This window comes from Pseudoliparis swirei, chromosome 20 (genome assembly GCF_029220125.1).
Source record: "Pseudoliparis swirei isolate HS2019 ecotype Mariana Trench chromosome 20, NWPU_hadal_v1, whole genome shotgun sequence".
NCBI classification, from domain to species: Eukaryota; Metazoa; Chordata; class Actinopteri; order Perciformes; family Liparidae; genus Pseudoliparis; species Pseudoliparis swirei.
In genome coordinates this window covers 23,558,686-23,575,507 of record NC_079407.1, presented here as the reverse complement: position 1 = coordinate 23,575,507, position 16,822 = coordinate 23,558,686, and the positions used below count along the sequence as shown (strand labels likewise).

The 16,822-nt window shown below is 44.6% G+C and overlaps 1 protein-coding gene across 3 annotated transcripts in view; it reads right to left on the bottom strand.

Annotated features, from left to right (window-relative positions):
- Window positions 1–16,822, bottom strand: part of npas1 (neuronal PAS domain protein 1) — a 63,325-nt gene that overhangs the window by 21,287 nt on the left and 25,216 nt on the right. For all 3 annotated transcript variants that reach the window (XM_056441920.1, XM_056441921.1, XM_056441922.1), the window contains 2 exons: window positions 9,461–9,629; window positions 7,787–8,025 (listed from right to left, as the gene is read on the bottom strand). In XM_056441920.1, the coding sequence (XP_056297895.1) occupies window positions 7,787–8,025; window positions 9,461–9,555 (334 nt within the window). In that variant the 5' untranslated portion in view covers window positions 9,556–9,629. The remainder of the gene's footprint in view (window positions 1–7,786; window positions 8,026–9,460; window positions 9,630–16,822) is intronic.

Below are 16,822 nucleotides of genomic sequence, written 5' to 3'. Positions count from 1 at the left end.
AGTGAGTGAGTGAAGTAAGTGAGTGAAGTGAGTGAAGTGAGTGAGTGAAGTGAGTGAGTGAGTGAGTGAAGTGAGTGAAGTGAGTGAGTGAAGTGAGTGAATGAGTGAATGAGTCAGTGAAGTGAGTGAGTGTGTGAGTGAGTGTGTGAATGAGTGAGTGAAGTGAGTGAATGAGTCAGTGAAGTGAGTGAGTGAGTGAGTGAGTGAATGAGTGAAGTGAGTGAGTGAATGAGTGAATGAGTCAGTGAAGTGAGTGAGTGTGTGAGTGAGTGAGTGAAGTGAGTGAGTGAGTACACACTGCTGAGTACATCGCCGCCACTCAGCCGCTGATGCATTGGAGGAAGTCCTCGAGACATCGCAGCTGTGTCTTTAAACTCCTTCCGGGACCGGAGGGGTTAACTACCTGTGGGCCTCAACCACACAGCACAGGTGTGAGGCTTTCATTGACTTTGGTTCCAAGACAAGAAAATAAGAGACTGAAGTCATCATTTTAAATGGTTTATATGAATATTGTTAGGTTGGAGTGGATTTTATGTACACTTGCACATGTAAATAAGGAAGTCTTATGTTTTAAATAATGCAAATAGAAAGATAAGTGGATATTAGGGAGGAATATTCCGATTAATGTATTAAGAAGCATAGACAAGTATGATCACTGTATTATATGTGTAACTGTAATGTTGATTTTATGAGGTTTATTGTTATCACAACTGTAGGATGTGGACAGTATGAATGAGATTGGTTTTATTGTGGTAGACGTGCGTTTCCCTTGAGATCCGAGCTGGTTTCCTGTTTAGGCTCTTATTCTGAAGTCTAAAACCGGGGGTAGGGCTCTAAACCGGAAGCGGAAAGCAGCTGTTACCTCCCTTGGCGCCAAGCACAGTCTCTTTTGAAATGCTGAGCAGGAGAGAGCACGCCATCGGGGTGGGGAGTGAGAACAACACACAAACTGGGAGCTTTAAGCTCACTGAATGGAGACTAAGTACTAATCTTATTTGCGAGACATTAGATTGGCTGTCTGATTATTGGAGGTCGACAGAAACTTTAAAGCAACCAGGAATAACTGTCAAATAAATCCTCTTAAATGCATCCCTGGTGTTGAGACTTCTTCCACAAAACACATCGCTCCATCCAGACTCTTTTGAACCCTTTTACTCTTTTAGTATGCATCCGTCTCGTGTTCTTCTGCCCGTGCATGTCGTGTGATTGTGCGAGCGTACCGACCTGATGCCGACCCCGGGGGTCTCTGATCACTCCTTCCTGTCACACTCCCGCTTCATTAAGCTTCCTCGGACTCCGCTGCGAGCTTTAATTTCATTGTGGGAATAGGAGACGAGCCGGGCCGCCGTCGGACACGTTAATTATAGTCGGACTCGCGGGTCAATTCTCGGGGTCTCCCCCGGCGCTCCGCCACAAGAAAAAGATAGAAATTTAATTTGAATGATTTTCATTATACCTCTGTCTAATACATAATTTAGTCCCAGTTAAGTCCATGAGTAGTGGCCGCACACGCACACGCACACACACACACACACACACACACACACACACACACACACACACACACACCTAAACATTCCCCCACCTGCATGCATATGACCGTATACCCGCAAATCGGCCATCTCTCCACCCCCAAAGTGTCAACCTTTTAAACCAGGTTAGGACGTTACCATGGAAACCAAACAGATGCGACGCAATGAACCCCTCTTTCTTTCAATGTAGCTCTCTCTCTCCCTCCCTCTCTCTCTCTCTACCTCTCCCTCTCTCTCTCCCTCCCTCTCTACCTCTACCTCTCCTCTCTCTCTCTCTCTCTCCCTCTCTCTCCCTCTCTCCCCTCTCCTCCTCCTCTCCCTCTCCTCCTCTCTCTCTCCTCTCTCTCTCCTCTCTCTCTCCTCTACCTCCTCTCTCTCTCCTCTCTCTTCTCTCCTCCTCTCTCTCTCCTCTCTCCTCTCTCTCTCCTCCTCTCTCCCCTCTCTCTCTCCTCTCTCCTCTCTCTCTCTCCTCTCTCTCTTCCCCCTCCTCTCTCTCTCCTCTCTCTCTCTCTCTCTCCCTCTCTCTCCTCTCTCTCTCTCCCCTCTCTCTCCTCTCTCTCTCCTCTCTCTCTCTCTCTCCTCTCTCTCCTCTCCTCTCTCTCCCTCTACCTCCCTCCATCTCTCTCTCTCCCCCCTCCCTCCCTCCCTTACTCTCTCTCACTTATCCATCAATGTCTTCCCCAAGTTCTGCTCTGCTGCTGTGTACTTCCACCCTTTCAAAATAAGAGCTTGATCACCTGCCAAGTTGTTTACGACCATCCCAATGTGACGTTTCAGGCTGTTCGACAGACGGAGAGAGAGAAGAAAGAAAAAAGAAGAGTGACCCTAATCGCGGCGTCCCTCTCCGGCGCAATTATCTCCTCACTCTGACATCCATCCCTGCCTCCTTCTCTCTCTATCTCTCCTCGATCTCTCCGTCGCTCCCTCACTCCCTTTCTTTGCGGTCGAACATAATTTGAGTGCAATTAACTTCCCTTAAAAGCCCCGGCTGCTTTAAACGCCGCGAATTAGAGGAGAGAGGCAGATGCGGGGAGAGAGAGAGAGAGCGCGAAAGAAGAAGAGGAGGGGGGGGAGACGAGAAAGGGAGGCGAAGGGGAGAGAAAGAGGCAATGAAAGAAAGGAGACGAGAAAAGAGAGCGAGTGGAGGTGCAATGAAAGTCAATGTCACCAACGCTGGTGGAGGAGAGAGGTGTGTTTGACCTCAGAGACAGTAAAACACCGTTGCCGACGACGCTGAGCGGCTCTACGGCGGCCATCCTGCTTCTGGGTGGAGTTGCTGATTTATGCAACTTACATGGAAGCGTGTACGCCAGGGTGTGACATCACTGTGGGGGCGTGGTCACAGACGCCGCTAAGAAGCACCCTCCCGAACACACAAAGTTATTGTGAGAAGAGAACGAGGGCAAATGTTAAAAGTTATTACCGAAACTCACGACATTGAATGTGTTTAGAATAATAATAATAATATTACATTACATTTAGCTGACGCTTTTATCCAAAGCGACTTTCAATCCTGTTACATTCATACACCGTAGACGCAGCTACAGGGAGCAGTTCAAGGTTAAAGGTCTTGCTCAAGGGCACGTCGACTAGGGCGGGGATTGAACCGCAAACCCCCTGATTGAAAGATGGACCTGCTGACCACTGACCCACAGTGACCCTACCCTAATAATAATAATAATAAAATAATAATAATAATAATGATAATAATAATGATAATAATAATAATAATGATGATAATAATAATAATAATAATAATAATGATAATAAAAATAATAATAATAATAATAATGATGATGATAATAATATTATTAATAATAATAATAATAACGTTACTTATATAGCACCTTTAAAAACAAATTGACAAAGTGCTCTCCAGAGAGTCAAGGCAAAAACAAATAGAATAGTAAGATACAAATAGACAATTTTAAAAAATTAAATTAAAAACAGACAAACTAAATTAGGGGAACCAAAGAGCTGCATAAAAGGACGACATCACTTAAAAGCTGTTCTATAAAAATGTGTTGATGTAACTTTGTAATGTGTCCGTCTGGTCACATGACATCTATTCTTCTGTCCATCCTGGAGAGGGATCCTCCTCTGCTGCTCTCCTGAAGGGTTCTCCACTTGAGAGGTTTATTTTTTTCTATTTCTCTGGAGTTTTTCCTGATACGATGTGAGGTCAAAGGTCAGGGATGTCGTAATTTGTTATATTGGGCTCTATAAAATAAACTGAATTGAACATTAACATCCATCTGAGCTTGATTCCTGTTGGACCTGCTCTACTTGGTGTAGGTGACCACAACAAATAGAATATAAGGCTCTAGTTGAAATAAACCGGAATAATCCTCTTACGGGACATTTTGAAATGAAGGGAAGAAGTGTTCTCCAGAGATAAATGTGCTCAATAGAGGGAGTAAAAAAATAAAATAAAAATGAGGACAAAAAACGAGGATCTCTGACAAATAGGTAAAGACACAAACAAACAAACACACAAACGATGAACGGGAACGCATATCATGGGTCATTTTTACTTTTCCTCCCTTCAAGCCTTCCCCTTTTCGCTGGCTCCCTCCTTCCATAATCGGTCTCTCTCCTCCTTCTTTCCCCCCCTCTCCTGCTCTCTCAATCTCTCTCTCTCTCTCTCTCTCGTTCTCTCTGTGAAGGTCATGCAATTGATTTTCCTCTGTCTATTCATTTTTCAAGACTGGCTTTGAAACGTGGGAAGCAGACAAAAGCCACATCGGCCCCTCCCCTCGCCTTCCATCCCTCTCTCCTCGCCTCCACCTTCCTTCCCTCTCTGCCGCTGGCCCTCGCCACGTCCCCAAAAAAAAAAAAAAAAAAACCTTGGACAAGAGGCAGAGTAAAGGAATGCAAACCCACCCACCCTTTACCCCCTCTCTCTTCACACTCCTCTCCTCTTTCTCTCTTTATTCCTTCTACATTCACCCCCCCCCCCCCTCTCCCTCCTCCTCTCCGTCCTCCTCTCCCTTTCAGCTGGATCTCTGACCACATTCCACTAACGGAATTAAAGTCATGCATCACACTTAAAAACCCTGCCAATGCATTGTGGGTAGACTTGTTCAAACTGATGTCCAAATTACCATCCGCATCTTCAGCCGTGGCTCAGGCTGTGTGACTTTGCTTGTAAAAAAAAAATAACAAAATCGGCAAGCATTGAATAAAATACTCAAGATATCGGATCCCCGACCTCGTGGAAGCAGATAATTCAGACAGTAATACCGTTTAGCCGACATGCGATTCATTGTGTTTTTTCCAAGTGGTTTTCGCAATTTTCTCTGACCTTCGTGTTGCTGCTGCTGCTGCAGGATTCTTTATATTTACAGTTATGGTTTCACATTTGTAGGAGAAGTGCTCTCGTAGTGTAAACGGCGTACCTGCATTTGTCTTTCTGCCACGCCGGTTCATGCCCGGGACAAAGCGGCTACTTTTCTAAACAGGTATTTTTTCTCCCAAGGCCAAACAGAAGGCCTCCGACGTCGAGGCAAAACAATTCACGACGCGCAGAGCTCAGGCGAGGCCGCGGCGGCTCATAAAGTGTGCGTGGATATCGCTCAGACATTCAGATTGTGCAGAGCTGCATGGCTGGTTAGCCGTCAATGGATCCCAGTGGATTCACCCGGAATAATATTTCCGATACCGCGGCCAAAGACTGGGCTCACCATGTCAGTATTATAAAAATATGAGATCTCTCGAGTAGGATACCTCTGTTCAGACACTTATGGCCGAGTATCCAACCTCAATAGTTAGTCAAATATTTAAAAAAAGTATGTGGTAAGAATGATAAAAATACAATTGTTAGAGTAGGTACAATATGAAGGATGATGATTTATGATGATTTATGTTAGATTTATGTTTTTTTTGTCCTTGTCTGATTGTTCGTATAGTTGGTTGTTATGCTGTTATGTCATTTTTATTTAATTAATTGATGTTTTTTTGTTGTTGTCTGGTAATGTGAAACTTGTAAATACTTTTTTTTTAATTATTGGAAGAAAAAATATCACATGCTGAACATTTTAAATTGTTAACTATGCAAATTCCTGACCTGAAGCTTAATAATAAGACTCTTGGTCCGAAGTCTCGGGTTGATGCTATACCCGCTATTTGTGTCCTATATGTTCTGCAATTGGCATCTCAAAAGAAATCTATGTGCACATAATGATTCCGTAAAAAACAAAACAAGTGGCATTGAATGCCGATACAACTTTTTGACGTGTCATATCAGTAGGAAAAGCACTGGTGTACGTAATAATGTCCCATAATGCAGCATTATCACCTTTCCTTTTAGAGAATCCCTCTATATGCCATGACTTTCACACTTCTTTTTTTTTTTTTTTACACACTTCCTCGGGTATTGCACCGGCACCACTATTTATACCCGGCCCAACTTATAATACCATTAAGACCATTGTGTCTGATCTGGCATCGGTGGTCTATATTGTGCTTTTAAAGCAAGTCCCACTCGGTCACACAAAACATGCAATTAACACGACTGTTTTACACTCACGTTTCGTCAAATTAGAACACACACAAACACACACACACACACACACACACACACACCTCTCATTGTACGGTAGCTGCATCATTTCCCCTCAGTAATAGTAGCAATTAGACAGGCTGTATAATTACACTGTCCTCGTTATAGAGTTAATTTCAGTAATTACAAATCACACCAATAGTTTCCTCCCTCTTTCCGTACCATCTACCGCACACAGACTCAAACTCACAGCAAAGTCTTTTACGATGATATGAACGTGTATGTTTACAGGTCTCGGAATGTCACACACACACAGCACAAGTTATGGATTTGTTTGTGGCGAGGGGGCGTCTGTGAGCTGGGAACTCGGCCGAGGATCGCTTTTGATTGGACGAGATATGAGCGACGGGCGCATGAATTTCAGTATTGGCGACAAACATCGGCAGATTTATCCGCCGTGTCATTTCTCTGATGAGCTTCCTCCGTTTAAAACCAATCTTGTTTTTCAACCATATTTAATTTTACCTTTGAAAAATGTGCACGCCGTTGTTGTCAAAGTCCATGAAAAGTTTAAATATTGAACAAATCACAAAAAGATATTTTTCCGACAAGGGCTGTAAACAGGATTTTTAAAAAAAGGAGCACGTGTCCCCTTCGCCCCGAGAGATGTTTGAGCAGACAATAAAAGGCCTTGAATTATTTGGATTTTTTCTATATTTTATGCAATTATTCAGTGAAATTTAATTACCCGACATGAAGGACTGTTTTCCGGCCGTCTCTAGATTCTCAGAGGGAGTAACGAGGACATGACCTCAGTGCCTTCAATAACAGCTAGAGCTGTGTTTTCCCACTGAATGGGTGTTCAGACAGAATCCAAATCCAATCAAAGTGTGGTGGTCTGCATACAAAGTCGATGCGATTGATTGACGCAAAGACGAGTCTGAGCAGGCGGTCGGAACTCCAGTGAAAACTTGCAATGTATCCCGAGGCTGTATATGTATATTTCATAAACACACAAAGACAAAAGAGGATAGGGACTGGAGGGAGAGGCAGAGATGTTGGCAGTAAGATGCTGAGCCGAGTACATTCGGTCAGCCTACGAACTATTCATACACTCTGTCATGTTCATTGAATGTGTTGTAACTCTGTAACGCTTCCTTCTGGTCACATGACTTCTTTTGCGTCCATCCATCCTGGAGAGGGATCCTCCTCTGTTGCTTTCCTGAAGGTTTTTTCCTTCTTTTTCTTCCTATGAAAGTTTTTTCTTCTTCTATTTTTTGGGAGTTTCTCCTGATTCCATGTGAGGTCAAAGGTCAGGGATGTCGTATGTGTACGGATTGTAAAGCCCTCTGAAGGAAATTCATAATTTGTGATATTGGGCTGTATGAAATAACCTGAATTGTATTGAAGTGTAACAACGGCCAGAGATTTGACTCAAATGATGTCATGATTTGAACTGACGTGGAAAACTCGTAAAAAAAAGGTAAATTTGTGCTATATCGTTGTATGGAAACCAAACGCCATGATCTGGCAACATATTTATGAATGCTTCAGTTACTATTTATTATAAAATTGAGGCAAATTCGGAATTTGTGATATTGGACTATATAAAATAAACTGAATTGAATTGAATATGATACATCCTCTCTTTGGTTTTGAAAAGGCAATATTACAAATATAATCCAAATCTATTTCCTGACCAGTCAAACAAAGCAGGGATGTTCTCTTTCTTTTCCCTTTTTTCTCCCCTCACCTTTTCGGCAGTGGCTGTCTCCCTGCATCAGAGGGCTCCAGGGCGGGTCTCCCTGGCTGGCGAAGGTGCGCATGTGCAGGTAACTTATGGTCAGCCGGATGACCGAGGCCTTGTCCAGCTGGCTGGTGATGGCTCCGGGCAGAGGCAGCATCTTGGCCAACTCAAAGAACTCAAAGTTCTCCTTCCCCCGCCGCGAGCGAGCCGCGTTGCGAGACTTCTCTTTACGCAGGTTCTGGAGACTGAGAGAGGTGGACAAGGGGAGAGTGTATTAACAGAAGACAAGAGATGAACACAGGAAGGAGAGAAAAACAAGATGAAGGCCAGAGAAATAATCTGGATCAGCACTGTGGTGGGAGACTCAGTTTAAGGGGTGTCATATAACGGACATTTACTGCGCACCTGTCGATTGATTCATGCTCTGTTTTAATGACCTGAGCATCAATCTAGAAAAGTCATTTCATAAATACAGTACGTATAATGGGAACGGCTCCTGCAATTCAAGTCTAACAATCACCCGTCTGACCCATCTCTTGCAGATTGGCCCTGTAATTACAGACGTATCCCATCTTCTCTCTGGCAGAGCAGAGTCCTAATAATGCCATTTGCTCCACAATCCATATGTGAACATACGCACACAATCTCTCGCTGCGTATCTCTCCCCTTTCCCTCCCTTTCCTCCCCCCCCCCCCCCTCTCTCTCTCTCTCTCCCATCTGGTGCCGGGCTAGTGAGCTCAAGCCTTGATTGAGGGATCAATAGGAGAGGGAGGGGCAGAGTGACAGAGGGGGGCCGGGGCTCAGGTAGCCTGTCTCTCTGATTGGGTATTGACTCTCCTCAATGGGGCCTGAGTGGTGGAATTATGTTGTCACTGCCACTTCACAATTTGTGTCGGTGCCGCGCTGGAATAAAGTGTGTGTGTGTGTGTGTGTGTGTGTGAGAGAGAGAGAGACAGAGAGAGATAGAAGAGAAAGAAGAATCAGTCTTTCTCCCTTGTGTCTGTATTGTTGATTCTCATCATAAGAAAGACCACCAGTGGTGTGTGTGTGTGTGTGTGTGTGTGTGTGTACATGTGTGGGCGAAAAAGGAAGAACGGAACAAAGAAAAGGGTTTTGCATCACGTGTGTACATATGTCTGTATCTTAATCGGCTGACCTATAGCTGTATTTCTCCCCGCTATTCTCGAACAAGTGAAAACAGTGTGCATTTCAATGCGTTTCTATGTGCTTGTTTGTGTGTGTGAGTGTGTGTTTGTGCGTGTGTGTGTGTGTGAGAGGACTCTTGCTGCCAGCCCTCTGTAACATCTCATTATTATACTGCCTCGACCCTCAGCCACCGAGCACAATCAATACGCACACATTGATTCTGCTTAGTTTTTATATCCGCCTTTAAATGACTGGCCATTAATAATTCCAGCCGAATTTACTTAATCTCGCACTAAGGGGAGGGGATTCACCGCCCTGACAGGATTGGCAGGTGAGCAACAATGCAGGTTATATGCAGCACTGAAGAGATCAGACGTATGTCTTCTGGATTGTGTTTCATTGACAGGAAAGTCTTCTTCAGGCTGACGGTGTTAATGCATGGATTTCACCTTGAAGAGATTAATTCATGGGCATGCACGCGGGCTTATACAGTATCGGCCTGTGTGTGTGTGTGTGTGTGTGTGTGTGTCTCACCAGGGAAGGGTGGGTGGCTTGGCCAGTAGTCCTTGTAGGAAATCCCACTCCACACTCACACACTTCCCCTCGCTGACAAACGGCATGGTGGCCATCCTTCTCCCCAATCACGTGCCGACGCCGCTGTTAACGAAGGCTCTGATTGGTTGAGGATGTGACAGACTCAGGCCTGGAGGTATGAGAAATATTCAGGAAGAAAAGAGGAAGGAAGAGTCAGTTAAGTGAGTCAGGGAAGTCATGAACTACACTACCGTTCAAAAGTTTGGGGTCACTTAGAAATGTCTTTATTTTTCAAAGAAAAGCACTGTTTTTTCAATAAAGATAACATTAATCAAAAATACACTCTATACATTGTTAATGTGGTAAATGACTATTCTAGGTGGAAACGTCTGGTTTCTAATGAAATATCTCCAGAGGTGTATAGAGGCCCATTTCCATCAACTATCACTCCAGTGTTCTGATGGTACATTGTGTTTGCTAATCGCCTTAGAAGACTAAAATCTGATTAGAAAACCCTTGTGCAATTATGTTAGCACAGCTGAAAACAGTTATGCTGGTGATATAAGCTCTAACTGGCCTTCCTTTGAGCTTGAAGTTTGAAGAACAAAATTAATACTTCAAATATGAATCATTGTTTCTAACCTTGTCAATGTCTTGACTATATGTTCGATGAAATGTTCAATTCATTTGATAAATAAAAGTGTGAGTTTTCATGGAAGACACGAAATTGTCTGGGTGACCCCAAACTTTTGAACGGTAGTGTACACAAACGTTGACATGGGACGGCACAAGTGAACACATTTTAAGGAGCCCTTGATTCTTTAATTACCAATCACAAAATTATTGCACAATCTATTTTTCAACGAAATACGTTTTTCAGCTCCGAGTAAGCACAAAGCCTCTTTTCAATAAAGAAGACGATGACATAATGTCTCCATTTGCAGTTTCCATTCAGGCCTTTTGATTTCAAAGAATACAATTTGCATTAAAAATGCTCGGATGGAAACCCCGTCGTACTTCATCTGTCAGCGAGAGAGGGAAAGAAAAGAAGAGAAGGAGAGAAAGAAGCTGGCGAGAGAGCAATTAGGTACTGTATGTACTTGCTCACATAAAGGTCAGAGACATGTTCCCAAGGTAATAGACACAAGACAAAACACAGAGCCTCCTTTGAGGTCACAATTAAGCTGAAAAACCACAGATCAAATGTCTCCCCTCGTCCCCGGGAGACTATTCAAAACTTGTCTGCGACTTCAGTTTAAAGCAAACATCTCCGAAGATGAAGCACACGCCGTCCACCGCCTCTCCCTCCTCCACATCTAATGCCGCCTTCTGCCAGCTTCTAGCACCGTACCTTCCTGTCGTGGCGGTTAAAGTTGCCAATATTCCTCAAACGCGCCGCCCCTCACCCGGTTTTCTCCCCCCCCCCCTCTTCTCCCCCCTCTGCGCTGTGCTGACATTTAAAGGGCCGGCGTGGCCCCGAGCACCGCGGTGTCATGCCCTTGGGCCTGAGATGCCCTCTCCTCTCCCTCTCTCTCTTTTACTGCCTCTCACTCTTCAAACTCTCTCTTCCTCTGGCCCCGGCTGGGTCAGCACAATCAAGTCGGCAGAGCTTTGCCGGGGCAGTAGAGAATGGATTATGTCTCCGGTTTGAGCATGGGCGATGCTGACCTTGGCTAAGAGGGGTCAGCGGAAGCTGGGCAGGTTTGTCTTGATATCGTTTCACAAATCGGGGCTAAAACAGCCAACATTAAATGTATTCATGAGAAAGTTCTTGGATCAATTTCAAAAGGCAGCAGAGACCGTGAGGGATTCAACACGGACGGAATAGTTGTGGAACGTGGGAGATTGAGTCATTCACTTACCTTGAGGAGTTTTAGGTGGCGATAGTGAAGCGGAGATGTGTGCTTTCTGTTGCTAAAGGGTCTGAGGGCAGCGGTAGAGAGATTGGCCTCAAAGGAAACGAAAGAGTGGGGTCTAGTGAAGTGTGAACATTTACCTGCAACTATTTCCTCCCTGCCATGCGGTGCTATATTCGAATAAATGCAGGACTGGAGCTTAAAAAGTCTAAGTGTACCGCAAGCTTGAGGCTCAATAAACAATACGTCTACAGCTGTGCTAGCAGCCCTGTGAGGCTGGACAGCAGCACTCACTGTGACCTCATCGCTAACTCCTGCTGCTAATATGCTCACAATAACAATGCTAACGTCTGCTAAGATGCTCACAATAACAATGCTAACGTCTATTAGTATGTTCACAATAACAATGCTAACGTCTATTAGTATGTTCACAATAACAATGCTAACGTCTATTAGTATGTTCACAATAACAATGCTAACGTCTGCTAGTATGCTCAGAATAACAATGCTAACGTCTGCTAAGATGCTCACAATAACAATGCTAACGTCTATTAGTATGTTCACAATAACAATGCTAACGTCTGCTAAGATGCTCACAATAACAATGCTAACGTCTATTAGTATGCTCACAATAACAATGCTAACGTCTATTAGTATGCTCACAATAACAATGCTAACGTCTATTAGTATGTTCACAATAACAATGCTAACGTCTATTAGTATGTTCACAATAACAATGCTAACGTCTGCTAGTATGTTCACAATAACAATGCTAACGTCTGCTAATATGCTCACAATAACAATGCTAACGTCTGCTAGTATGTTCACAATAACAATGCTAATGTTTGCTAATATTTTCACAATAACAATGCTAACGTCTGCTAATATTTTCACAATAACATGCTAACGTCTGCGTGCTAATATGCTCACAATAACAATGCTAACGTCTGCTAATTTGCTCACAATAACAATGCTAACGTCTGCTAATATGCTCACAATAACAATGCTAACACGCTAAACAGAGGAGACAACTTGGCCTGGGCGATATATAATGTATAGATAAATATAAATTTGTTTGTAAAAATAGTCCAGCGCATAACAACAATACGATTAATTCAAGTTTCTAGACTGAACCGTTGTTGTATGGTTGGATATATTCTGTTGTTTCTAGCTCTTTAAAAGTTGTATCACCTGGGATTCAGGAAGTTGACGTTCTTAAAAAGGAAAGAAACTGTATTAATCTAGTTAATATTCCGGTCCCAGATCAAACCTTTTTACGAGGGCCCTTACATTCACATACTTTTGTGTCCACGGCTTCATGAATCAGTAGGAAACCTCTCTCTCATCCAAGCAGAGGGGAAGCATCCTCTCTCAGAGTGTGTGGTGAGGAGAAGACGACTGGGTCGAGGAGAGGGCGGTTCACCCAACAACCTCACCTTTGTCACCTTCTCTATCTGACCGGGATAAATGCCCTTCGAGCCGCATTAGGCCGCGTACAGTATAGGACGGAGGGATCAAGAGGCGACACAGGCAGGAAACCATTTACTCTGCCCAAACACACACATGCACAGACTTTTTTCTCCTCCATCCCATACCTGGTTGTTTATCTCTTAATTGGCCCTATCTGTGCTTATCTAATCTCTCCCTCCATCTTTCTGTCTCCAACTATCGCTCCATCTCTCTCCACGTCGTTCTCTATCTGGGCAGACACAGGGGGGGGGGCCTCCTTGGTAATTATTCAATCAACCTCATAACCTTGTCGCGGGTCGGGCGGCCCATTAATGCACTCGCCCAAATGGACCCCACCACTTTGACTGCTAATGCTCCGGCTAGCCAGCTGAATGTCAGCAGTGTCATCTCTGGACAGAGCGTGAAACAATTCGCTCAATAGAGCTGAGTCGACATATTCTGTGACGGCACGGTGGGGAAATATATATATCGGGGGGAAAAAAAAGGGAAAGTGTGACTTCTGAGAGGGTAAACATGCACCGCGCCCACAGCCGCGGTGGAGACCAACTCGCATCAAGTGTGACCGCAGGTGTTCGCAATACGTTGCTGCAGTGCTACATATTCATAAACGCGGTGTGTATGTGTGTGTGTTTCAGACCCCCCCCCCCCCACACACACACACACATATAGAGCCATGCTCTCTTGGCACGGTCTCAACGGCAACAGAGCGGAGGGCACTGCGGCGAGCGTTCACAGCCGCTGTTTGCCGTGCGTTTTTTTTCTCTCCCTTCTCTTCTCTGGCTGCTCGCTTGGCGCTCCCGCTCTGTTTATTTTTTAGCAGGGACGTTTAATTAGGGCCTCCAGCTGTCAGAGGTTCGTTAGCGTGGCCCCTCCTCTCCCAGAGCCGCCCCCCTCTCTCTCCGTGGGGAGTCGGGGGCATCGGGCAAATGAACACATTTAAGTCAAACGGCACGCAGACAATAGCCCCACTGCCAAGCCACCAGCGACCCCCCCCCCCCCCCGGGGTCCAGATATGGCTGTTTTATGCCTCATCTGCCCAAACCCTGGGGCCTGATACAGATGCTGGTCAAGACTGAGAATGTGGAGGGGGAGGAGCTTCTCGCAGCCCACTGGAGACGACGAGCACGCCGGTGAAGGTGAAGAGCGCGACCCACACGGCAGAACTCAGGGAAAGACTGAACAGTTCCAGTTATGGGGGGGTTTTGATCATTTTTGCTAAATTAATCAAATTAGATGAGCAAAAAAAAAAATCGAAGAACCTAATTGTGGACGGATTTTGTTTTTCTATGTTATCACTCAAAGATTTTGTGTTGTATTCACTCTTCACACAAAAGACAAAAGGGTCAACCTTTCGGTATTAACACAAGTCATTTGAAAACATGTGAATATGTGTTTAAGGAATTGAGGGAATTCATTCAAATCTATTTTCCTTTCGGTGAAGAAAGTGAAAAATGACATATATGTATCCTTACTTATGATCGCAGCGTCTCTGAGGCCAAATATTTGCTAACTCCTCCCCCGTTTCATTGTGACTATTGCCACCAATCAAACTAAACACAACTTGATACTCGTGAGACACACACACACGCCACGCAGGAGCCTTCTCTTGAGACCTGGATACATTCCGCAAAATGACCTTGTCAACAATTTGCATTGCGCCTTCAAGCGGCGCCTTTAAGCGTTGTGAACCGGGACCCTGGTTTGGTTCTGGCGTGAAAAAAGAATACGGGAAAAAAAAAAATCTGCCATAATTTTCCAACTCAAAACTGTGTATCGCAGGCATCGTTCAGGTAAACAGAAATCATAGTGATAACACTTTTCAGACGGCTCTCTTCTCTTCCTCCATCCGCCGCCCGTCTTCCCTCTATCTAACAGGTAAAAGTTGAGCGCACACACAAACTGCGATGTAAGATAGTGCCGCGAATAATATTTGATCAAACGGAGAACGTTCGATAACGTGGGAGATGTCGAAAAAACACGGTTGGAAATAACATGAATAGAATATTGGATGCAGCTCGTTTTCTATCCGGCCTTTCATGTTGTTGAGTAGTTGTAAATGAGTGTCTGGAAGAGGCCGGGGAGATGAAGTTTGGTATTCTGGTTGGAGGGCGGAAAACTACTTATCATGCATTACGGCCCCGGTTGGACCTCAGGATTTGGAAGTCAAAAGACTTTTTTAATGTACAATTTTTTTTCTCTTCAGCCTGCTGATCAATCGACAGCTGCTGGACATGAAGATCCCCCCCCCCCCCACCACCCCCACCTTCTCCCCCACCACCACCACTCCCCACACACACACACACACACCTCTCTATCTATCAGTATTCCATATTCGGACTCGCTCGGCATTCTGCTTCTGTATCGCCGGCTGTGGTTGACCTTGGCAACTCTGGATCATTCCCAACCCAAGGTTCTCTCCAACTCTCAAGGGCCTTGCCCCCCCCCCCTCGCCTCTCCTATCGCCCCCCCACCCCCTCATCTCTCCGAACCCCCTCTTTGCTCCTCTCTGGCCCCTGCCTGGGTCATTAATTATCTAATGGAATCAATACAGCGGTAGATTGGACCAGAGTGACCCCACCCGCCCCCAAAGTATCCGCGCGGTGATGAGGAGGAAGAGGAGGGTACGCAAAAGGGGTGTAAAGGAATGGCGATAACACCCTGTGTGAGGGAGACCGGTCACAATGTGTGTGTGTGTGTGTGTGGACAGTCCCTAAACTGGAGAAAAAAATCAAGAATAAAGAGATCAGCGATAAATAAATGATTAGAGGGAGGGGGAGAGGGGTGGATGGAGGGCGTATGGGGGGAGGGAGAGAGCATAAGTTGATGCGGAGCGAGGCAAATCAGATGACAAAAGAGAGAGAGAGGGAGAGAAATGATGGACGGATGAAGACATAGATGAAAAAAAAGGAGGGAGAAAGAGATTTGCTAATGTTCACCCGTGGTAATCAATATCTTTCTCCGCCTCCTCTTCTATTACAGAGGGCTTTGGTGAGCGTGGCTTTGATGTCCACTCCTCGCGGGCGTAGAGCGACGCAGAATCCAATCCATGCCTGTCATAATTACCATCTACCGCAGCACGAGTACACACGGAGAAATACTCTCGCTTCACCTGCCATGTATAAAATATGAAGTTTGAAAATATCGGCGTGCAGAATGCCATATATTTACGATATCTTCCAGAAGAGCCACTTCATCTCTCAATATTGCTCTGGTGATTTTTTTTCTTCTTCTCAAATACACTGGATGTCATTCCTCGCTCAATATTAAAAGTAATGAACATGATTTAAGCAGCACAACAAGGGTGATAACTTGAAGAAGGATGCAGACTTTACTCAATAAACTGCCACAATGTGTCTTCTTTAGAGCTTAAATAGTAGCACGGTCTATTTACCAAATAATCTGGGTGAAATAGACATGTATATACAAAAACTTCAATCATAAATGCATAACCCTGAATCAGATGTAGTAGCACAGTGCATTCTGGGGTTAGTTTCCCCTTTTAGTGACAGGAGAAACATTTTAAATGGTTCAGCAGAGCAACTAAAACGTCTAAATACAAAATATAGTGCCGAACATCTCAAATAAGTTCACTTTGAGCATCTCAATAGCATTAAATGGATAAAGTAAAAATGTTCAGTCCATCATGAAGTTAACCATCCATGAACCTTATGATAGCTGCTTAAAAGCAAGAACAAAATCCAGGGTCAAAATAATAGCTGCAATCTATTCTGGGTTTAAATATCCCGACCTGTGTGTAAGGCGGGGCTAAAGGGATTAAAGCGTGACTTACAGGGGAAGTCAAAGATAAAAGGCATAATGCTGATGTCCTCACATGTACAGTATGGAGGATACTAATCAAATATATACAGTGTTTCCCCCCCAAAAAGTTACTGATGAACAAAGAGAAAAAGGTATAACAGAAACTTCTCTCTCTCTCTGGAAGAGTGAGCTAAGTGGATGCAGGTTTTATAAGGCAGAGGATGGTAAATCCACTCCCGCAGGCACCGACCACATCAGCACTGACCTCCACAGGCCA